This window comes from Cygnus olor, chromosome 4, assembly GCF_009769625.2.
Source record: "Cygnus olor isolate bCygOlo1 chromosome 4, bCygOlo1.pri.v2, whole genome shotgun sequence".
NCBI lineage: Eukaryota > Metazoa > Chordata > Aves > Anseriformes > Anatidae > Cygnus > Cygnus olor.
The window spans coordinates 20,832,508-20,856,116 of NC_049172.1; the positions used below are offsets into that span (position 1 = coordinate 20,832,508).

At 45.7% G+C, this 23,609-nt stretch overlaps 2 protein-coding genes and 1 long non-coding RNA gene across 13 annotated transcripts in view; 1 reads left to right on the forward strand and 2 right to left on the reverse strand.

Annotated features, from left to right (window-relative positions):
• ENPP6 (ectonucleotide pyrophosphatase/phosphodiesterase 6) overlaps positions 1-4,028 on the forward strand; it is a 32,196-nt gene extending 28,168 nt beyond the window's left edge. The window contains exon 8 of the mRNA XM_040554712.1: positions 640-4,028. Within this exon, the coding sequence (XP_040410646.1) occupies positions 640-863 (224 nt within the window). The 3' untranslated portion in view covers positions 864-4,028. The remainder of the gene's footprint in view (positions 1-639) is intronic.
• Positions 964-6,785, reverse strand: LOC121069034. The gene is made up of 2 exons (XR_005819211.1): positions 4,899-6,785; positions 964-2,678 (listed from the first exon to the last, which is right to left on the reverse strand). It is a non-coding gene; the product is annotated as an uncharacterized LOC121069034 (long non-coding RNA).
• A 13,125-nt stretch (positions 6,786-19,910) lies between these two features.
• Positions 19,911-23,609, reverse strand: part of STOX2 (storkhead box 2) — a 142,247-nt gene continuing 138,548 nt past the window's right edge. For all 11 annotated transcript variants that reach the window (XM_040554995.1, XM_040554996.1, XM_040555001.1 and 8 more), the window contains one exon: positions 19,911-22,967. In XM_040554995.1, coding sequence (XP_040410929.1) covers positions 22,772-22,967 — 196 coding nt within the window. In that variant the 3' untranslated portion in view covers positions 19,911-22,771. The remainder of the gene's footprint in view (positions 22,968-23,609) is intronic.

Below are 23,609 nucleotides of genomic sequence, written 5' to 3' on the forward strand. Positions count from 1 at the left end.
AGAGAGGTGAAGCGATTCGGTCAGCCCCTCTCCTATGTCTCAGCACAGTAACTCCATCCCTTTGGCCTATTTTCCAAGGCTGGCCTGAATTTTTAATTCTTTTTGAAACACATGAATTCTCCTTTTGTTCATGGATTCGGACTCACTAATGCAGAGTGCTGTCTTTGAGGAGGCTGAAGCTGCAGCAGACCTCACCCACCTGTCCAGCGGGCAGACATGAAGCCCCTGATTCCCACTTCATTGGACCCTTTAACCATTGATAAGTCCTAGGCTATGGCAACAGGCAGGAATGAAAGCAAAATAGAGTGCAAAACACCATTATTTCAGACTTTTAAACCTACCAGTGTACACAGCAAAGTAGCTCCTGTATTTGTGTATTTATTTATTTTAGTTTTCAGTTTTGGAATCAAATTGGATTAGAAGTAAAAATAATGAGTGAAAGCATTTAAAATGTTTTTGCTGAGCCATGCTGCAAATTATATAGATTATAATTATCAAATATAACTTTATAAATTATACTCCAAATTACATTGAGTATCCCAGCCTGCTGGGTAAGTCCCTGGAAGGGCAGCAGAGCCCTTGCCCCACGTTTCAGGGGCTGGGCCCGTTAACCCCTCTCTCCGCCTGCTTTCCCTGCAGACTTCAGATCCAACTTCCGAGCGCCTCCGATCAGGTCCGTGGATGTCTACAACGTCATGTGCACCCTCGCGGGAGTACAGCCGCTGCCAAACAATGGCTCCTGGGACCGGGTGGAGTGCATGCTCAGAAACACGGCCGCCTTGGCACCGCTCCGCCAGTGGAGCAGCTGTGCGCTCGCCCTGACTCTGCTCTCGCTCCTCGCCCAGCAGATCTGGTTGCTGTGATCCCCGAACAATGTTGGTCACTGTCACCAGCAACTTGATCCTTCTCCTTTTTTTTTTTTTTTTTGTATGTGTGTGTTTTGTTCTTTGTTTCTGTGTGTGCTTTGTTTTTTTAAGTTCTTCATTTGAATAATAGCTTTATTAATAGAGTGCTGTCCCCCGCTCAGCCGTCGTGCTCCGCCAGGCGTGAATCCGACCCATCCTGCTTTTACAGCAGTTATAACGTGAAGACAGGTTTTGTGCTGCTTTAAACACAGCCAGGAAAGCTGGTGTCGCTGCTCTAGATTTACAGAGCTGGCAATGGGAGCAGGATTCAGGCTGGCTAACAGCAAACTTTTCTGGTGGGTGCATGTGGAGATCCCTGGACATCAAGCATTTCTTACCCCAGCAAGTTTAACCGAGAGGCTCGCCCTGATTCCTGCTCAGGGGTGGAGGCAGACCTCTGTGCATTTACCTTGCTGTGTCTGGCTTACTCCTTTATCTCCAGCAGACCTCCACTTCTCCTTACAGTGCCAGCCAAGCCCGGTCCCTACCAACCCCTTCATCAAAGAGCCAAGCTCTTCGCTGAGCAATCGTAGTGCCAAGAAAGGTGGATCAGCAGGAGAGCAGTGAGAGCATCCTAATTCTCCCAGCCTTTCCTTCTTCGTTTTCCCTTAAAGCAAGCCCTGGCACTGCATGCCCCTGGGGCTGGGCTTTCATCAGTGACCGCAGCTGGAGGGAAGGCTGGGGCAAGAGGAGACTGATGGAAATCCTCCACACCAGAAACTGGAGGACATTGAAATGGCATCTGGACACACCAGGTTCAGGACCAAGTACGATGAGGAAGCCTGGCATTTAACAGCCTCTCTGCTTTTCCTGGTGAAGATGATATCACCTGCTTAGTTGTTTTTTGTTCGTTTGTTTTATCCAATTGTGTTTCTGAAGGTTTTCAACAGCTACTACTTTTCTACCAGCTCCTGCTCTCTACGTCTCTGCCATTGAAGCAATGTGGTGGGCAGCACATTCCCTTGCTGTTTTTCTTTAGAGGTGGTATTCTGCTGCAGGGAGAGAGGTTTACACAGATGCATCTCTCTACACCTCTCTCTCAGTTAAGCCTAGCTAAGATTTCCACCTTGGGATATGAAACCCAAAGTTGTAATGGTTGACTTAAACATAGCAGGAGAGCATGAGGCTGCTCTCAGAGGTAATGCATCTGAAGGTCAAGTCAAATGGATGATATAATCCTGAAAACATCAACATAGCAGACATAGTAAATCCCCCGAAAAAAAAAAAAAAAAAAAAAAAAAGAGATTTTGCCCCTACTCATCCACTCCAGTGCAGCCAGGGACCTGCCCTGGGGCAATGTTCAACACAGGGCTGGCGGGAGCTGGAGGCAAAGCCAGCAGCTTCGAAGTCCTTCTCTGTTAGCTTAGAAGATTAAGTGCACTGAATTGTTAAATTGTCCAGTTGTCACTCCTTGGTGTTAAACACGGGAATGTATATAAGCTGTGGTGGGTCGTTAGAGAGGTGGTCTTTTTGCATCATTAAGTTTCTACTGTGAAATAAGCATATCTTGAACAGAGCCATGAAGGTCTGATCCCACAAAGTGTCCTTTCCTCCTTGGGAGGCTGACCGCAGGCTGCAGCCTTCAGTCGTGCCTTCAGGAGCGCTCAGCACTTTTTCTGATATACCTCTGAGCCAGGAGCTTTCAATGAAAAACTGCCTTTGGAAGGATTCAGGTCCCTCCCCGTGCAAAATAAACTTCTAAGACTTGTTATTTGTACGGATCCAGAGTCAGGCACCATTCTGGTACAGTGAGTTTAAGGGTGAATGATTACCCTATGAAAAAAAAAATACAACGCATTAAACTTGACAAAAGACTTCTGTAATAGCTATAAAGATTTATGTAATGTGTTTTTAAAGCTCAAGTGAACCATCAAATCAATTGGAAAAAAAGGGGAGAAAATCAGTCTTTGTTATTAGACTGTTGAGTATAAAAGGCAATTTAGTGCTTTCTAAGCATTTGCAGTAGCTGTAAAACAAGCATCTATTGTTCAGAGTTCCCTGTTGCTCTTTAATGGACCAGGCTCAATGAATCCACTGGAGCACATTTTTAAAGTGAGAAAATTATCAGCACACAAGATAACCAAATGACAAAATTGCAAATTTTTGCTTGGAAATCAACAGGATATATACAGTGCACGCTAATCCCTCCACAGTCTGCAGTTTTAACTCTTACAGTAAAAAGAAGCCAATATTCAGAACTACAGACCCTGATAGTACCGGGCTATATTCTGATGCTCAATGACAGAAGCAGAAGTCGGACAAACAAATCAGGTCCGTTGAGTTGTTCCAGGGATGGGCCACAAGACATGAAGCCGATATTGTGCGTACTTTGCGTAACTCATTTTTGTCACAGTGGCCATATGCTGTGTCTGTCCTCCGAGCAAATACTGCAGAGTAAAATTCCTAATTGTGGGAGGTGTTTGACCTTTATGCAAGCAGTGTGTATGGCAATACACCTCAAAATATACGATATAAAAGGGAAATTTGATGGTAGACCTACAAGGAGCTCATTAGCTTCATGGGAACTACAGTTGATTATGTTTGAGAAGCACATCTTTCTTCTGAAAGTTTGTACCTCTGAATCAGTTCACATTCTCATTCAAAAATCAGTGTCTTGACTCTAGCCTATTTTTCTGTGTACTATGCAACTGAGGTGGGTGTATTTTAAAAACTGGTTCTGAATGATGTTTTTGTACAATGACTGATTGTGAATGAGTGAATAAATCTAAGAATGCTGTTAGAAAAAAAAAATGCATCTTTTTGTAAATACTGTAAGATTTGAGGGGAACAAAACAACAAAACAACAACAACCATAACACTCTGCCTTTCTTGTTTGATTGCCGCATCAATGTGTGATAGACAGTGTTTGAAGCTTCTGCTGATTAATCATCAGCAAGATGAATGATAACATTGTTTAGAAACGGCAAACTTGTCAGCATGTAAATTAGAGACATGAAATGCATCACATGAGATACTGCAGCTTGTATATGCAGTGCTTTTTTCCAGATGTATTTCAGTATTAAAGCTTTTGAACAGGTGCATTTTTCACTATTTCTTGTAGCCTTTTACCTGCATTAATAATAATAAGGGCTTTCTTGCCTACTGCATGCCACTACTTTGTAACCAACCTCTGGCCTCCTTGGTGTGCGTCCCCTCCTTGGTCTCTGGGACACCAGCAATCTTTTTACCCTGTGTTTGCACAGCACCCAGCTCGCTGGTGCCTGCTCTGTGCCCGCTTGGGGCTTTTATGTGCTTCTCTGTCTGTTCAGCTAGTGAACAGGGCTAAGCCTCAGCAGGCAAAGCTGGCCTTGTCCATCCTTGCCCGGCTGGCTGATGCTGGCCAGGCAAATTGCCAAGGAAGGACTGACTCTCACAGCGAATTGGCTCACAAATTTCTTCTACATTCGATATCTCCTCCAGGTTAACACAAAGCCAGGCAGGCCACAAGGTGCAGTGGAGAAACGTGGAAATTTGCACCACTGCTCCTCTCACTGGGCACATAAAGAACTGGGGCCTCCAGGAGCATCCATCCAGGGAGGTGTAACTCACACTAGCCAGTGGACATGACAAACCATTTTGATCCCCTAAGAAGAGACATGAGCCTTGAATGCTCTCTCCAGACCCGCTTCTCCAAGCCCACCTTGTTACTATCACACAAACTGTTTGCACAGAAGTCATCATGGTACCATGGTTCAGTGTGGTTCAGGCTTTCTGGATGGCCAGCACAGCGGTGTGTAGCCCTCACATTAAACCCCACGTCCCAGAGCTGGGTGCTGTGAATGGAAATGGGACCTCAAAAACCAACACCAAAGACCTCAGGGACTCCTGCTTTAAGCTCCACAAACATACTCTCCGTGTTCATGGAAGAGACTGATTTAATAGGAAAAGTCCTCATGCTACAAGCTGATGGCTAAAACCAAAGACAGGTTTTCTGAGCAGCCAGGAAATCTTCTCTGGGATGAAGTAGAAAGGGTGGCATTGTGACCTACTTACTCCAGTTGCCTCTCTCAGCTTAGCTCCCTGATGCCAGGCAAGGACGGTCGGCACAGCTCTTCCCCCTATTTTGTAAATCCAGCTGCCCGTGGCTCACACAGAGACAGAGCTGGGCTTATGCACAGCGGGTCGCACAGACCTGGCTGCTCACGGCCAGGTCTGGCAGCCGTCTTCTGGAAATGTGCCCCTCCCTGCACGAGGCAGGCAGCTCCCCACAGCCCACACTGAGCTTCAGAAGGGAGATGAAACCAGTGGGGGCAGCACCGCTGCTAGGCTGCATTTATGGTGTCATAAGTGACGTAAGGCATATGACGTGATGTGTTCACCACATGTGGTCCCTCACCTGCCGTGTCACCCGTGCGCTCACCGCTGATGGGCGAAGATGTGGGCACACTTCCCTCCTTTTCCTCCTTAAGTAGACCCAACCAACCAGCGTGGTCACTAATTTCATGAAATGAAGATAAAAGATGGGGCATACTGAATCCACCTGCATTGCTTCCAGCAGGCTAGTGTCTGCCCTGCTTTTCCAGCTGCAGCAGACACCGCTGTTTTGGTAAGTTTTCTGCGGCCAGTATGGGCAACTGCTCTGCAGAAAGTGCTGTGCTGGCCCAACTGATATGTACCCACCACTCCTCCAATACATGCATTTGTAATCCCACCAGACCACTTCCTCGGTATTCATAGCTCTTACCACCCAAAGCAAAAGAGGGCTTCAGCAACAAACTGCAGAACTGCAACAAGATTTATGGCCTTTGCTCTTGCTGGAATTTATCTTGTTTTCTTTGTATTGTTAATTGTCCATGGGTGCAGGGAGGGGAGGACAGAGCAAAAGGGAAGCCCAGGGAAGCAGTGCAGACATACTAATATACTAATAACGCCTTTAATTCACATCAGGACTCTCTTTCAACTGTCAGCACTATGTCAGCATCACTTGCCAAAGATACTCCCCTGTGTCCCAGGAACACGTGGCCCACAAACAGGAGGGGAGCATGTTGAGTGACTGCCTGCATGGGGTTGGTACAGTCAGCTCCCCAAGCCAGTGCCAACAATGGCAATTTCCCATCTAAATGAGGTCAACCATTTTCACCTGTGAGCTTGGCAGTGATGTAATAGCACAGTTGCCCAGGGCTTGGTGGATAAACTCTCCAGCCTCCCTTGGTTAGCAGCCCACATGGCTGCAGCCCATGTATAAACACTTTGCTGTTGGCCCAGGTGTTGAACACAGAGCTGTCTGCAGGAACCAGGTTTGCAAAAGTCTCTGTTTCTAGTTGGTTTAGAAAAAACTGAGGGGTGAATTAAGAGATTCCGTGGTGCTGGCCTTCTTCCTTATCTCCTAACTGCTAACTAACTAACTAAGTCAAAGTATCAGTAGGAAGTTAAACTCCACACCTCCACAGGAAGATGCAGGCTGGATGAGCTCTAGGCACTCTGAAGTGAAAGGCACTGAACAAAACTCCATTATCTGCCTTCTGCTCATTTTACTTGCAAGGCTATGGCAGAGATGCAGGCCAATATTTAAGGTTCTGTTTTTAAATTAAATATGGCCTAATCAAGCGAAAAGCTTGGAACCTTCCATTTTAGCATGAGTTTGTTAGCTGTTTTGAAAGACAGTTTTCACTTACATGAAAACATGCTTTTGTGTAGGTGCAGAAGCAAATTTATGTTAAAGGAAGGCAACTGCTGAGTGTTCAAAAATAAGAGCATTTCAGAATTAAAGTTGAATGGACACCTTAATTCCCAGGCTTTGTACAGGTGTGTAAAGCTGTACAGGTTAGTATGATAAGATTTGAACTATGTGACTCCCTGTTAAGTTTATCTGTGGAAAAATAGAGGTTATTTTAATGTGCACAGTGGTATCCTAGTCATTCAGTCCATACTGTATTTCCCTTTCCCAGCTCACTTTTGTTTCCAAAGTGTTTTTTTTTGTTTTAGTTTTTGTTTTTGTTTTTATCAAGGTTTTCATTATTTTGCCTTTACGTGTTCCTCTAATGTCTGTTGCTTTCTTTTAAACTGGTACCCAGAGAAGTCTCCTATATTAGGCCAGAGGGTTGGGAAAAGGCCATCAAATGAGTGCAGCGATGGTCAGGTGCAAGTCACCATGGACTTGTAAAGTGGTATGATGTTATCTCAACTGTGTCAACTCTGTATCAGTGACATGGTTTCTGTTGTGCAGCACAATTTCACCACAAAATTATCATCAGCTGCCAACAGACCTGCCTCAGTCCCTCCGAAACGGTGCATGCAGTGTGGTTGATGCTTCCTCCAGTGCAAAGTCGATGCCTCAAAGCCACACTGCAAGGCAGCCTTTTCCACGGTTTCTGCTGGTTTCCTGGCTGGGTGGGAAGCTTCGCTGGCTGGGCCTGCAGATAATCTCCTGTGCATGGCTGGAAGAACTGTATCAGCATTAGTTAGAAATAACATCGGAGTGGGTTAGAAACGGCGTTTTGGTTTTGGTTAGCTCAGAATGCTTCAGCTGGTTGAGGAGAGGAAAAGGAGGCACAGAGGTGTCCAGGGGAAAGCTGTATCTCTTAACTTGCTACTTTTATGGCTTCATTTTTCCTGTTTCTGTATTAACGGCCAGGAATGCCGAGGGGACAAAGGCTGCAGCCTCGGGAGCTCGCCGGTGGCAGTGAAGGAGACGCGGGGGGGGGGATTCACACACACACACACGCAGGCACATCGCACCTTCCTGCAACGTGGCAGCAATCGGCCTTCTGAAAGACACAAACCAAACCAAACCAAACCAAAACCTCATCGGGCCCACGAGCCCTCGCAGCCCGGCCGCCATTACCGGGCTCGGAGCTCCCCCTTCCGGCCCGCCGGGGCCCGGCCTCGGGGCTGCCTCAGCCCGGCTCGGGGGGGCCCGGCGGCGGGCAGCCCTCCCTCGCCGCCCAGCTGCCGGCTGCCGGCGGCCCCGGCCCCTCAGGAGGCCTCGGGGGAGGAGGGCAGGGAGGAGAGCGCGTCCCACCCCGGCTTGTTCAGGAGCCAGCTGGGCTCCGCGGAGTGCCTGTACGGCCAATGAGGCGTTTTAGTATCAGCACTGTAACGGCCAAGGCTGCAGTCAAGCCAAGGTCCTTCATGCTGTAATTTCTCCGGTGTAATGGTTTCCCCGCTGTGTCTTTCCCCTGCACGCACCCGTTCTTCACGCAGCTTTCTCTGTTGGCCCCTCCAAAGGGTGCAGAGCTGTCTTCTCCCTCACTGATGTGTCCCCATGTAAACCCGACACTCCAGCTTTGACACGCTGCGTTCCTGCTCCCCTCACTGCCTGTGATCTTGGCAGATCTTGTGGGACCAACCCTCACAGTCGTCCCTACCCAGGGACGCCTCCCTGGATGTTTTGGGAGCCCACAGCTCCTTCAGCCCTCACTGCAGAGACAGGATATCCCAAGAGGGACTTCAGTGACTGGCCCTGCTGCTTCAAAGGTCCGGTTGAGCAAAGGAGGCAATGAAATGCCTCCTGCACCAGTGGAAGGAGCCAAATGAGATGAACAAATAAATGTGAGCCCCAGTAACATAAGAATATTTGATATCCATGATGTGTGGAGCTTCCCAGCAAAATAGACTCTGTTTTATGCAGAAACAGCTAAATACAGTGGGGTTTGCAGCAAACCACTGCAAGTCTCCAGCTTCACTTCTGACAAGGTTGCCTACCGGTCCCATATGTCCCAAGTGCTGTGTGCCAGCTTTTCTCCTGAGCCCCTAATGTCAGCAGCCTCCACCAGGACCACGTGGGCATCTCACAGAATCACTGAATGGTTTGGGTTGGCAGGGAACTGTGAAGAACATCTAGTCCAAGCCCCCTGCCATTGGCAGGGACATGTCTCACTAGATCAGGTTGCCCAAAGCATCTCCTACATGACCAATTTTCTGTGATTGCCGGAGTGGGCACTGACAACTCTTGAGCAGCCTTCTGTTGTTCTTGAGAAATTAATAATACATTAAAACATTACTCAGCACTTGTATATATAGCTTGATGAATATTAATTAAGCCTCAAAATCAGCTGGAGATACCAGCATTGCTTCCTTGCCAGACAGAAAAACAGAGGATGAGATGATAGAGGTCATTCACAAAGGCTGCAGCCTTTCTTCAGTACATGCAAACAGGAGCCAGTGTGCTGTTCACCCAACAGGACTAAAATGACCAGTGTATACAAAAAAGTATTTAAAAATTGTAAATTGTATAAATTGTATATACCTTTTTGTGCTCTTCTGCTCAGGTTAATTGTGCCCCTGTAAGCCTTGGCCATACAAATTGACTGAGGAGAGGCCTACTTGTGGGCTTAAAATCAAGGTTTTAAAGCAGCCTCCCCAGAGCAGCTGTGAAGGACAAAAAAAAAAAAAAAAAAAAAAAAAAAAAAAAAAAAAAAAAAACAATCTTTCAAGGTGGAGTTCAAGCAGTTTATAGTTTATGAACTGGATTATACAAGCTGCTTGCCTGTGCCCCTGTAGGGGCTGGACTGGATGACCCGGCATGTCCCTTCCTGCCCTGATCTCAAATGTTTTTTTTACAAGGACATTTCTGACAAAGACAAAGAACTTTTTTTTTCCCTTTTAAAAACAGTAAAATCGAGAGAGCCCTGAGCTTTCTCTTTGCATTTCATACAAGAACAAATGGGAAGAATAAATGCAAGTCCTACCAACAAGAAGATATATAATACCTGTGATGTGGGGATCTTCACAGCAAAATAAAGACTGTTTTATACAGAAATAGCTGAATACAGCCTGTAAATGCCCAGCAATTAATCACAGGTTTGAAGAAATACAACACAGTCATGAAGGCTGAATTTTAAATGCTCTCTTCTCCTGTTTGGACAGTGACAAATTAAGGCCCATAGAAAAGCAGGTGTGGCTCTGGAAGAAGCCCTCTGAGGGCAATTAAAAATGGGAAAGCAGCTGGTAAGTGTGCAGATGTGACAGATAGAGCAGCTTAAAATATTAATACAAAGGAGGAGAATGGAGGAATTAATGGCATAGGAGCTGAGGCAAATGAAACAGCACCTGATTTCCAAAGGGGGTTGTGCTACCTCGGATAAAGTGCCTCATCGTGAGGCAAGTGCTCGATGGGGCAAGTGCTGGCCCAGGAAAGCCATGACAGCTACATGCCCTTGAGAGCTGTCCTGTGCCCGTTGATGGGCTCAAAGCAAAGCCCACGGTGAAGGACACCACAGCCTGCAGGAGGTGCTGCCCGATATGCCCCACGGCTCCCCCACTGCGTCTTCAGTCACATCTGAAGCTGACGGTGCAGACACCTCCAAAAACATCCACGGAGCCCAGTAATGGGGAGAGCTGGATTTTCCAGACTCAGCTCTGGTGGGAGCTTGGTCAAATCCAACAGATGACCTCCAGGCAGGTTTCACAGACAGCTCCTCGTGGTTTCCAGTTAGTCCACAGTCTCCAGTGTTTGCTGTTCTGAGCCATTCAAGAAAATGGTTATTTTCCCCATTTCAAACACATACAACAATTCAGACAAAAGTCAAATCATGAAGGAGTTGTAATTTGCCATTAGGATTACCACGTAGGAAGCCTCAACAGGTTTATAAATAGTGCCATGAAAACAAAATATGAATCAGTGCAAGCCTGAGCTCATCGTCCCGTTTGGAAGACCATCATACAGTGATTTTCACTGCACTTTGTACTGTTTCTCTCACATTTATCCCTTCGCTGCCACTCTCCACACATACAGCAGGTAGGAGGTGTCATTGAAACAGCATTTTGTAGGTATTAGCTTGTAGCAAAGTGCAGGCTGGGGGACTGGTCCCATTTTTCCTCATCAAAGTCTATTCTCCTGAAGTAATTTGTTGATAAAAAATCTCTTTCCCGCTGTGAATTATATGGACTTTTTCCTCAAAAAAAAAGAAAAAAAAAAGTTGTCTACACAGATTGCTATAGACGACTTTTTTTTTTTTTTTCTCCTCTTGTCCACTGGAGATGAGTGCTCCTACTAACATTAAGCTTTGGCACATAATAATCCTTCCAGGAAGCTGAGCAAAAACAACATTTCACTTGAAGCTGCTGGCAGCATGGGACAGTGGATAAGGTCTTTACCCATTTCAACCTCTTGGTACGAGGAAGAAAATTCTCTAGGGCAGAGACCCTATTTTGCCTCACAACTTTCACATAGAGGAACTCTCTGGAGTTGCCTTCCAGCCCAGGAGCCCTCCCTCTGCCACAGGAGCTCAGCCTCAGGCAGCGAGAAGGGCCCCAGTGTGCCAATAACACTCCTGGACCCCAAAAAGTGGTTGTTGCCGAAAGTCCTGTGAGGGAGGGAGGAAGGAGGCAACCACAGAGAGCCGGGAGCACAACCCAAGGCTGTAGTGAAGCACAGGAGCTGCAATTGGAAGGAAGAGGCGTTTTCAGACAGGGCTTTTCTTCTGTTGTAAGGGCTGGAAACGGGCTGCTTTGGAGCTGGCAGCAGACAGCCAAGGAGATGATATAAGATACATCTTATATAACAACCTGAAGCCGCTCTGCGTCCTCCCTCCGGTTCCCTGTGACAACCACAGGCTTTCCCTGCACCAGAGACGTCTCTGAGTGACATCTGGGAGATTTCGTGTGCCAGTGCAGTAAAACAGAGTCAGCCTCACGACGTCCCTGCTCCAAGAAGGGGCGGGGGGACAGCAATTGCCCTCTGCTTATCCACCTCCCTCCTGCAAGCTGCTGCGTCTGGAGACAGCTGCCACGTGCAAACATCTGGGATGCATCATGTACCTTCTCCTGCTGGAGAGAGGAGATGATTTTTTTGGACACAAAGTGAGCTCAGAGGCGCTCTGCAGCTTCTAAAAGGGAACAAACAGCAAGTTACTGCACGTACGACAGGAACTGAAAGACAGGAGAAGGTTTTATTGCGAGCCCAATGCGAGGGCCTTGGGGGGCATTCAAAACCTTCATGACCAGAAACATCCCATGCACATGGGGAGGGAGAAGGCCGACGATGGGCTGAGACAGGCAATCCCAGCATGTGTTTGCTTTAGGAGGCTGCCCTGCAGAGGGGAATACCGCCGGGAGCGCGAGTGCCTCGCCGGCTTGGCAGGCTGCGGCTGGTTCCTAGCTGTGGGGCGAAGTGCGGCGACTTGTTCTCCAGGCCAGGAGTCACCCAGGAGCAAAGACAGGAGCAGTGCTGGTGGCAGCGCCGCTAGCACTCCTGCCGGGTAGGTCCCTCTCCATCTCTTCCCTTAGGGTTTCTCCCAGGACCCCACTCAGCCTGCAAATGAATGGGGCGCCTCACCGGGGAGCCAGCCCTGGCTGGGCACCACTCAGGGCCACCACATCCTTACGGCAAAACCACAGAAACTTTCTGGAAAATGCCTGTTTTGATTGCTCTTTATTCTAGGTCTGCATAAATCGTGAAGAGAGTGCACATAACTCCCCTCCTCAGCTGGCTTTTGGCAGAAACCCGAGGGAGCCCAGGATCCTTCAACCTCCATCTAAGGCAAAGATTTTTAATTCTGTCCTTAGCTGATGTCTTTCTTCTCCCACTCCTGCTCCCAACACATCAGAAAAACCTCCACTGCTACTAAAGTACACCCTCTCATTCCGTTCCTCACTTTGAGTTTTCCTCTTTGTCTTGGTGAAATCTCTGAGGCTTTAAGCCCTCTCCTCTGACTCCATTCTCCTTCTGGGGAAATGCATCCGCCCTCCTCATCCTCTAGAACTGCAGAGACCGCCATCTGGAAGGCACCTGGGCAGAAGCTGGTCCGTCCATGGAGACACCTGCCAGGGCTGCACCACCCTCTGCTTAATCCACGGCACGAGGCAAAACTGGTAGAAGTCATGAGAATTCACACCCTACATGTAAGCACCGCCCAAAGACCAGTACCTTCTTTTTTTACAAAATAAATGGACGAATCCAGAAGTCTTCCTTTTTAGCCTGATGGCCGGTGGCAACCAGGCAGGCTCCTCCTCATCAACGTCCCACATGCTTCATTTTCAGAAAGGCAAACATATACTGAAATGCACTCAAGTATATACTTATGCATAGGATTTATTGTCATTTCTAACAAATATTTCAAATTCTTTAACATAATCTTTTCTTTCCAAATTAGAATTCTTTCTCAAGGAGACATCAGAGAGGTAATGTAGCTTTTACATGTGCAGTGATAAAATCAATCTAAGAATATGCAGTGATTTTAAGAGAAAAAAAAACAACCATATATTAAAATAAAATTGCATTCTAACATATGCTGTGTTCCACTTTGATATACACTGGGCATTTGACTTGTTAATCAGTGCTCGCTATATAACAACATTTCCTTAAAAGTTGTAAAAATCAGCAATGTGCTCGACATATTTCCAGTCAATAGTCTTTTATTAGCTTCTGGTTCAATGGAAGTCCACTCATCTACAGGCAAACGTTTTAAACACGGCGAAAGAGCTTTTTGAAACTATTTGTCATCCTGTAAGGCTTTAGTTTGCTGCTCTTTTTTTTTTTTTCTTCCCATTTCTACCGTCAAAAGTAAGAGGGGTTTTCATTTTATTTTAGAACATTTCTCTGTGCAGTCTGTGATTTGGTGAAAGCGTTATTTGCTGTACAGCATCGAAGCATGAGAAATACAGTCACTCCATACTGGATTATAGCTGATAATAAAACCATAACAGGAGAGTGGTCTACCTTTAAGGAGGAACAATAAATATAGCGGCTACCTTAGGTTGTGAGGGCTCCTGAGGTTCTTCATTATGAGTGAATAATAAATCTCCAGGGTCCACTGGAGACTACTTAAAAATAAAACTCCGCAGTCGGAAGAAAAATGACTTTCCTCAGAAGTCTGTGAGAAAGAGGAGACGGAAAGCTGACGCTGTGTGTGGGGGGGAAGCCCCCCAGGGCCAAGCAAGGAGGAAGGCAAAGGAGAGGGGTGAAAACAAAACGTGCCTGGTTCGTTTTATAGGCTTGAGAGGGAACGTCGCCTGAAGTTAGGGCTGCAAACACTTGCTTTTACAAGGTTTTCGGGTGCTCCCTGTTTTTGAAAATTAAATTCTCCGAGTCAGTTTTTCCCACTTGCTGGCAGTGACCTGCAGTCCAAAGCTCCCGGCTTGCTGCCTGCAGGGCGGTTCGAGCTAGCTCTTGCCCAAGCAGCCGACTTTTCCTGGTGGCCCGTGGGGCTGCTGTCACAGGGACATTCCCCTCAGGGCAGCAGGGCACAGCCGCCTGCTGTGCCACGTTTCCTACCAAGGAGGCATGGAATAACGCCCTGAAATATCCCACTGCATGGGACAGCCATCACCAGCCCAGGACGAGGCAGCTGGCTTCTCCCGGCCTCCTCTCCCCGGTCCCTTTGTTTAGCTGGAAATTTTGTGTAGCCTGTGCGTGATGCATACGTACATAAAGGGCTGGTCTGTGCAAGGTCGTCCCCGTCTGTGCAATGCCACCGTACATGCAGCTGAGGTTGAGGACTCAACCAAAAGCTTCCTTTTTCAGGCAAAATGTCTCAGTACTCCTTTAGCAGAAGAGGAATAATTACACTGCCCTGCCTAGGTTAAATATATATGTATATATGTGTATATATATATATAAATGTTGCTGTTTCACTGAGAGGCTCTGCCAGGGCCATGCCTTAGATCGGGGTTACAGCTGGCCCGGCTACATACAAGCACCTGAAAATCATCATCAACTTGTGTCCAGCGGAAGCGTGCTGAGTCGTGGCAGCTGGCTGCTAAATAGGACTTTTCTGGCAAGAAAACTTTGGGACTGAGCCAGAGGCACGCACTGAACTGGACACAGCAGAGGTTCTCCCCTCGTGGCCTCCCCATGCTGGGGCCGGCTGGCGGGGGCCTGCCACGGGGAGGAGGAGGAGGAGGAGGAGGAACTGGGCAATGTGCGGCACGGAGAAGCCGTGCAGCGGGAGCAGGCGTCTCACCGCAGAGGCAGGGGCAGGAGCTGCGTCTTGCAGGCAGTGTCCAGCTGCTGAAGCAAGGAAGGCAAACGCCCTCCCCTGCTGTCCCCGTCCTGATCACTGCCCACAACAGTGAGGCACAGCCAGCTCCGGAGTTTGCACTTCTGTGTCTTCAAGTCTGCAATCTTGATGGCAACCCCTGGCAGTCTCTGCCCAGTGGTACACGTGTGCTGCTTGGTGCACGTGGGGGGAGGACCACAGCTATGCAGCAATGGCAGATCCTAGTTGTGTAAGACATGGCTTGCACTGAAATCCTTGCAATGCACAAGCTGCCCTGCAGAATTAGCTGCTTAGATCCGTATTTCCCCAAAACCCAGCTAAAAGGACCCAGAAAGATGTTCAAGGATGGGGCTATGCCATGTGCTGTGCTCAGCCTAGGGAGACCAGAGGCCCCAGCCCCTGCCTACAGGCTGCTCTGCATGGTCCCCCCAGGAGGCTTGGTTTCTCTGCTCGGTCTCTGTGCTCCTGGTGCTGCCTGGTTTCATCCCAGAGGGACCCAGCCCACGTGTGCCGGGCCTGCCCCGCCAGGTGAGCTGCAGCACGGCGAGCGCGGGCACCGGGAGCACAGTCCCGCTGGGAGCCACAACACAAATGCCGGAGGAGCAAAGCCTACGGGACCGGGGCAGAGCTTGAACGCACTGCAAGAGGGCCCCCCGGGCCACCTTCACAGCTCCCTGCCCCACTGCCCCTCTGTCATTAGGCAGCCAGGGGAGTTTTACCAAGAACTCAAAGCAAAAGGCTCCGGGTTTCCGCAAGGAAGACAGGAAGGTACATCAAGGTACATCACCGCGTTAGTGTGCGCACAGGCGTGTACACGCCGGCTGATTTATTGACTCTGCTCACTTATTTCCAAATAGCTGGCAGCACAGGGTTAGGTTTTCTGTGCTTATCAGGACGAGAGATGAGAAAAAAAGATAAAAAAATGTACTTGGGATTTCCTGCTCCCAATCCTCATTTATCACTACTGTGACAGCGGGGCTAAAAATGCATGGTTAAAGAAGAGGACCTGAAGGCGCGGACAGAAGCTGCTCACAAACACAAGCTCAGCCATCAACACGAAGCCACTGGTGGCTATGCAAGTCCCAGCATCTTCGAATCTGCTGCAAGCCCCTTCACCCTTCACCCACCAGTGGCAGTGAGCAGGCGTGTAATTTTTTGTAGTTTTTGTAATTGTTTTCCAAAGCATTTAGCTGGGACCTCTCCTGGCACCCTGAGGAAGACAAATGTGACCTGTTGGTTTAACATCGGTGCGGGTTTGGGGTCTTCGAGCCCTCGAAACACGGAGATGTTGGGCAGGAAAGCACACGGTTAAAGAAGGAGCAGCAGTCAAAAGGAGGAAGAAAACAGAAGGGATGAAAAGTGGGGGCAAGTTTCGATGCCTTTTTTGAAAATCACCAAGCTGGAACAGCACGGTTTGAAGGGAAGTGCTGACAGGAGCTCCTATCCTGAGCTCATTTTCTTCTCCAGGGTCATTCAAATGAGTGGGGAGAGTGTAAAAGAGAAAGGAACGGAAAAGTGAGGAAAAGACCCTATAGGATTAGGATGACATTTTAAGCAGGGAAGGTGAGAAAAGGGGCAGAGGACATTTCCTGTCAAGCAATGCATGGGGAAAACAAAACAACCTGAAGGGGGAAAATGCCAAGAAGGAGCAGAAGAGGTGGGGATGCTGACAGAGAAGGACACCACAGAAAATACACTGGTAAAAAGTTTAAAGGGCAAGGTGTGTATCAAGACAAGACACTCCAGTACTGTGGCAAGGCCCTGGAGCCTTAACCTCTTTGAAACCTTCTTCCAACAGGCAGCACAGAGGCAGGAAAGCAGCACCCGCAAGTTACATTGTCCGCTTGGGCTTTCCAATCAGCTACTGTCAGAGTGTGGGGAAAAAAATCTGGATAAATATTTCAAGAACTGGGAAAAACCTCCTCGCTGCAGCCCTTTCTCTTTGGTGTGTGCCCAGGTCCTTCTTTGGCCCATGAGGATGGAGAGGGGAGGAAAAGAGGGAGCTGAAGTCTGTTGCTTGGGCATCAGGATGCGCTCAGGGACTTTTCATTTCCCTGTGCTCGGGTGCATCTCAGCTTGGAGCTCGTGCCTTTGGTGGGGATTGCATTTCCCCAGGACACATCACCCTGCACATCCACAGCAAACTGTTGTTGGTTTTTTTTTTTTTTTTGTTTGTTTGTTTTTTTCAAATTCTGCAAATTTTTCTCCCTAGTGCTGTCTTTCTGGAATGGCTCACAGCCCTTCGGGGAAGCACACATGAGCACAGCAAGCTGTAATGACCCTTGTTTTTCTAAGATTACCGATTTGTTGTGCAAGATTTCCTAAACGAGGGAGAGAAACAGCGCATTAAACGGAAATTATTTTCTCTGAAATTGAAAGTATTTTCTCTAAAAACCACCGATGGGTGTAAAAAATCCACTTAAAACATATAACCAAATGTTATTTAATATCTTAAAAAGTAACACAATCCAAAATGGATATTTCACACAACACTACATAAACAACATGAACACAATATTACCATATGGAGGGACTTTCAAATATAGACTTACAAAAATCCCTGTCCTTTTTTTTTTTTCCTTTAAATTATTATACTAAGCATGACAAGTAATCATCATTTACAATATGGTACACTGACACAATAAAAACCATGTTACAAATGTGCTGTTATAAATCAGTAACGTTAGGGAAGACATTTCATGAACCGTAATTATTTCATATGAAATACTATACAATATAAACAGAACATCCATCTTGGATGACCTTTACAGCAACCAGAGACCAAGTAATTTTTTAAATTTTTTTTTTTTTTTTTCAGTGCAAACACATTTATACAAGGCAGTCTTGGCTGCAAAACTCCCTTCTAACATACAGTAAGTCCCACTTGCATTTAGTAACTCATTTAGACCTAATGCAACAGCCACATTCAGTCACTCACAGAAGATTACCTGCAGAATTATGATCCCTTTCAACTTAACGCCTCCTCCACGTGTAGAAGTAACATCTGTGCCAATCGCCCCGCGGGCCCTTTCATACTTACGGGTGGGCGTCCTTCGGGTGGCTCTAACCACTGCAGGACATGACGCAAGGGCATCGTGCTGCGCTAAAGGCTGCCCCGGGAGGTGCTGGGCAGGGGGCTGCCGGCTGCATTTCGCCAGGGGTTCACCCCCAGGCTGCATTTCCAGGTCCAGGTGTGTGCGTGTGGCCTTCTGCGCCTCGGCTGCGTTTAGTGTCTCGGGGGGGGGGGGGGGGGGAGGAAGGCGGAAATCCTCAGCTCAGAACTGAGCTTCAATGGAGCTAGCGACCAATTCCGCTCTCTGTTAGGTGCGTGGGAGGCCGGGGGGGTTAACGCCAGATTTACACCCGCGTGGCTGAGACCAGCGTCTGGAGCGCCGCTACAAGAGGAGCGTGAGTCCCGTTTTCTTCTAGCACCAGCTCGGCTTTACTTGGGTCCGCTGCGTGCCACAGGGCACGCTGATGCAGGATTGATGCGCTTTACTTATGTCGGGGGGAACGTTTTAGATATATACTTTGCTTTCTTTTAAAGAATTATGTAAAAAATAGAACATTTCTCTCTAATACTGTACAGCTTTCTTCAGAAGAGCAAAGAGAATTAATTGTAAACTGGCGGGGTGACACCAGATTAGGAGTGCTATTTGCTTTCTCAGCTCAACAATTTGAAGAATCGCGATTGGGAAAAGCTCTGTGAAATGTATTTGAAAAACAAATTTTTAATTAAAATAACTGTTTCTAAAACCACCGCCGGCAGTACTCGTAAGACTGAAAGCTGGTTTTGGCACTGCTAACCTAAGAGTCTCTGCAGGACTGCAAAGTAGTTTCCCTCTTACTTAAACTGAATGCGCGAAAAGATGAGCTCCGGAGTACAAACACTGAACACTTTGGTCAACTATTACGCTTACTCGAGTGACTTTTGAAGAGAAAGAAAGAAACTGGTTAATAATTTCATCCACAGACTCTCAGCCTTGTTTTCTTCAGTGTGCCCCGACAGAGAACAGGGACGGTGAGGTCTGCCTGCCTCTGTGCTGGGAGGCTCAGCTGGTACCGTGCGAAGTGCTCCACGGCCCTCGGGCAAAAGGCATGGCTTAAGTGCAAAGTATGACCCATGTCTGTGATGGCCTCCACCTCTTTTATAAAAATGACTACCGCTGGCAAGCACTCGGGCCATGGTTTTAATTAAAGTATTTGTTTCCCAATACATCTTACTTTTTAAAGTTGAGCGAACGTTGTTGCCTGTTTTACGGACATTTCACAATGGCGCACGGAGTCAAGCGGATAATGATTTCTCATGGTCTGTAACTGAAATACTTAAAACCAGCTAAATTAGCTCAGCTGATGATTGTATATTAACTTGCATCAGGATAATGGTACCAGGTTTGCTGAAAGAGGTGTTCATAAATCGGGGTTTGTATATAAATGTGATCTGCTTAGGTTCAACTGCCACTTTCTTCCTTTGGTTTTTGGAAAATCTTTCCTTTTTCCCTCTTGAAAGGTGGCTTGTTGCAACTGGCTACTTTTCAAAAGCCAGCTTCATTTTTCTTGGAAACTCGCCCACGTTCTTTGAACAATAGGCACATACCTCGAGTAGGGACCCAATACTGCTCCCAGAGAAGTCAATTAAAAGCTGCTGGCAATTTCTATAGGATCAAGTGTTTCTAATGCACACACTCTAGAAAACAGAGTCTGGATCGTTGAAGGAAGAGCTGCTCTAACAGCCTTGCCAGTTCGGAGAAACCATGACCTGATATGTTGGCAAAAACGGAGGCAGAACAGGGCCCAGCATGTTTGAAGGCTGCCAAGAAAATACCCAGAGTGTCTTCTGGCAAACCCCAAACTGTCAATCATATTTCACAGACTGTAGATGTTCCTAATTTGCTAAATTACAAATACATTTTCAAGTTCTACCAGGCAGAAATTGTAGCAGTAACTGGGGAGAGGATGGAAGGTTTGAGCCTCCCTTTCACTTTTATCCCAATTATGCAGCCTTGTCAAAGTCTTAAGTGACTCATCTGAAAGACAGATTTTTAATATTGTAAAAGGAAATTGTGGCAATGGAAACATGATGACTTCATACGCAAGCATTGACACACAAGAGAACGCCATGAGCTAATGCTTCAAAGTTTTTAACCTTGCTTTGTACAATACACTTTTTATGTTGCTGCATTTCATCAAATTCATGGAGGTAGTTATATGTGTAAAAAAAATTACCATAAAAGTAACATGTTGTATTATAATAATACATATTAAGTGTGCAAAATGCCGACAGATTTGTGTTGACCCTTTACAGTTGAACACAACACAGATTCAACCTAATCTAACTCTGTAAACCTTTAAATTGATACATTAGAAGAAGAATGACAGATAAGCAACCATGTAATACAAGGCTATGATTTCATCAAAGGATTAGGGTGACATAAAGCACTCAAGCTCCACTCTCGTGGTTTTGTTACCAGAACCTCAAGATGGAATTTCCTTATATTCCATTGTTGATTTTAAAAGAAAAAAAAAAAAAAAGAATTCAAGATTAGAACGTTTCTATTTGAAACTTCTGTTTACATTCCATATTCCAAGAGTCACATTAATATTGGTACAATGCCATGTCAACATTAATATGACATTTATGTTGTCTGCTGGTCTCTGGGAACTTTAGGAAATTACATACTAAACAGTTTGTAGGTATGTATTGTCATATTTTGTTGGAATTATGTCTTCTGTACAACCAGCTGCCTGCATAAGTTCTGATTAGCTTATGACAAACAAACATTTCTCCAAAAGGTGAAATTTGTTTTTGCTGTTCACATTTTAATACTGCCATTAGTACTTCAGATCATCAGCTATATATATATATATATATATTTTAAGTTTAGACATTTTTATTTACTGAATCGATACATACTACTGATGTCAGAGCTGTCTCAGAAAACAAAATCACAGTCAGCCACTGCATAGTATATGACAATTCCCCACAAAAACTCTGACTCTACAGTTCGCATGGAATAAGTACGGCTGGAGTTACATACTGAGTAATAAGATGCGTCATGCAAAGCATTATATGGTAATTAGAGCACATCTTGGAAGGTATGATAAGGCAGAAGGCTAAAGGCCAAGTGACTTTGATAACCAACCAAAAGCACAATAATTTCCTTTATGTGCACTGAAAGGTCTTATTGCTCCCATGAAATGGAATTTATACATTGAAACCAAGGAAAACAGACCTGTGCATTTACTGGGTACTATAGATGTCCTTGACGGAATTAGAAACTGATTGTGTCCAGAGTTAGAAAGCCATTTTTATAAGTAAATGAACTTTATCCAACTGCGTAACATAAGGCTGAACCTTCAGTGAAGACTTCTGATGACAATATAGAACATGAGTGAAGCTCAAATGACGCTGTGTACAGAGTAATACATGTCACCAGAACCTGATGAAAACACTGGTTTTAAATATGTACAGTTGGGTTTAACACCTGTGTACTACAAGAGCTAGACAGTGTAAATGTCCCTTTTGTATTCAACAGTTTGGACTATTGAATATTTTAATATCTTTGTTATTCTTCCACCAATTTGTCTGTTCTGATAAAAAATAAAGATAGAATTAATTTTGAAGTCAGTTTGTTGCACTACCAGGTTGCATGAGTAACAGAGTAGAATGTGACCCTATACCTAAAAATTACTCTTTAAGTTCAACTATTCTTAGAAGTCACTCTGCAGTAATTAGCATAGTATTAATTACTTTGGAGCAACAGTTTAGGGGAGAGCAATTAGGATATACCATACCTACAGAATTCAGATTTCTACTGCCAACCAAATGGACACATTTAATTTCTAGAAACTAGACGTGTCCATAAAATGCTAAATTGCAAATAACATCCACTGAATAAAAAGGCCAGAAGTTTATAATTCTCTAAATTTTGTTCTCTGATAATCACTACAATGTATGCTATTTTTAATAGCCTAATTTAGGCACTCTATTTAATAAGCTACATAAAATAGATTTATGTCCTTCCACTAGAAAGAAATCAATTCTTCAGGCCATACTTGTCATTTATATCACAAAGAATATTTTTGTTCAAAGAAATTAGTTATTCTGATTCCTATATTGATGGCGAGTTGCAATACCAGAAGTGACACAAGAATTAGATTATCTTTCTTAAATACTTGATTTATACTGAAGATATTCCCTATATTTTGTGTCACTCCACGTTGCGGCTCCGTGACAGTTATAACTTTCCCTTCCCTCCCCATTCCCCCCTCTACCTCCTCATTTCTGACTCTGGAAGGTCAAGTAGCAAGTTTCAGTACATAAACATCTCTCATACTTTTGAAACACGAAAGGGGAAGCTGCCTCCCTACCCACCCTCCGTACTCTAAAAGAAAGACCTCTTTTTACTCACTTAAACAGGTATTTTGCAAAATTGTGTCCCAAAAACACACAGTGAAAATGACTGATTGGTACTAATAATTCACAGATAGAGCTGAGGTCACCACTTGTCACGTTTGGCATCATTTTTCCTCATGGTGATCCTGGCTGGTTACTTTCAGCAGTGGCTCAATTTTTGAAGTAGAACAACTCTGCAGCAGAGTTTAGCTTCTGACCGGGGGCATCACACATCTGTGGCATTTTATTTTAAATGAAGTTGGCAACTGCATGGACATTGAAAATGCAGATTACACTTACAGTGTCTAGACTTTCATATATGTGCTCAGTTACAATTAAGTGAAGCAAAAAGTGTACATATTATCCCTACTGCTATTCTGTTGCTACAGAGCCGCAAATGTGAAAAGCAATACCTTGAAATAAAGATTTCTTTGTTGCCCCTAGTCTACATAGCAGCACAGTTTAAGTAAACACTAAAACTGTGGTTGAGATGCTTTTTTTTTTTTTTTCCCCGAAGATGTAAACATCAGTCCCAGTGTCGTAAACTTTACTGTATAGGATGAGACAGAAATTCTGAGGCAGGATGACTATCAGACACTAGTGACAGAAGCTTGCAGGCAGTTAGCTGGTTTCTGCAGTTTCTCAGCTTCGCTTGTCGGCGGGTCTGCGGTGGCTCGGAAGTTGAAGGTTGGGCCTGCACCACCGTGTGCAGGACTCAGAGCGGGGTTCTGACGTCTGTTGCTTTCAACAATACTCGAAGTGTTGGATGCCAGGCTCTCACGAGTACTAGAATGGAAAAGAAATATATATACACACTCGTATATGACATGCCTATATATCTATGGACCAGACAGGAAAGGAGAATAGAGTGTTTTATAATAGGCTTCCTGTGTTTGTATGTAATGTCACATCAATAAACCATCTCATTTTGACGGTTCACATGTGTTCCTCCAAAACGGGTTCCAGAAGTACTCAGCAGCCTCCATACTGCAACGCAGGTACAGCACTGAGCAGGGCTGAAGCTGTCACGCAGGGTCTGTAAACTGAACCGGTATCAAGCATCTGGATTTTACACTCAAGGAAATAAAACAGCTTCCATTTTGCACGTGGGGCATATTAATTTTATTTCCCGGATGGTGAATTTTTGCACAAAGTAACTTCATCAAATCAGCACTGTGACTGGGCAGAGCTAGCAGAATACTCGTGTAGCACAGCCTCCTCTGCTGTCCCCTCTTCTCTCTCTGTCTTTAACACAGACTATTTGTAAGCTAAAAACACTACTTTACATTAAACCCGTAATGCTTCTGAACACCACACTTCAATTCTGCTTCACAGCTGAGACTATTGCACCTTACAAGACAGTGAGAGATCTTAACTGCCTGGTCTGCAATCATTCTCGAAACAAGAACGGGTGCTGTTATTTCATTT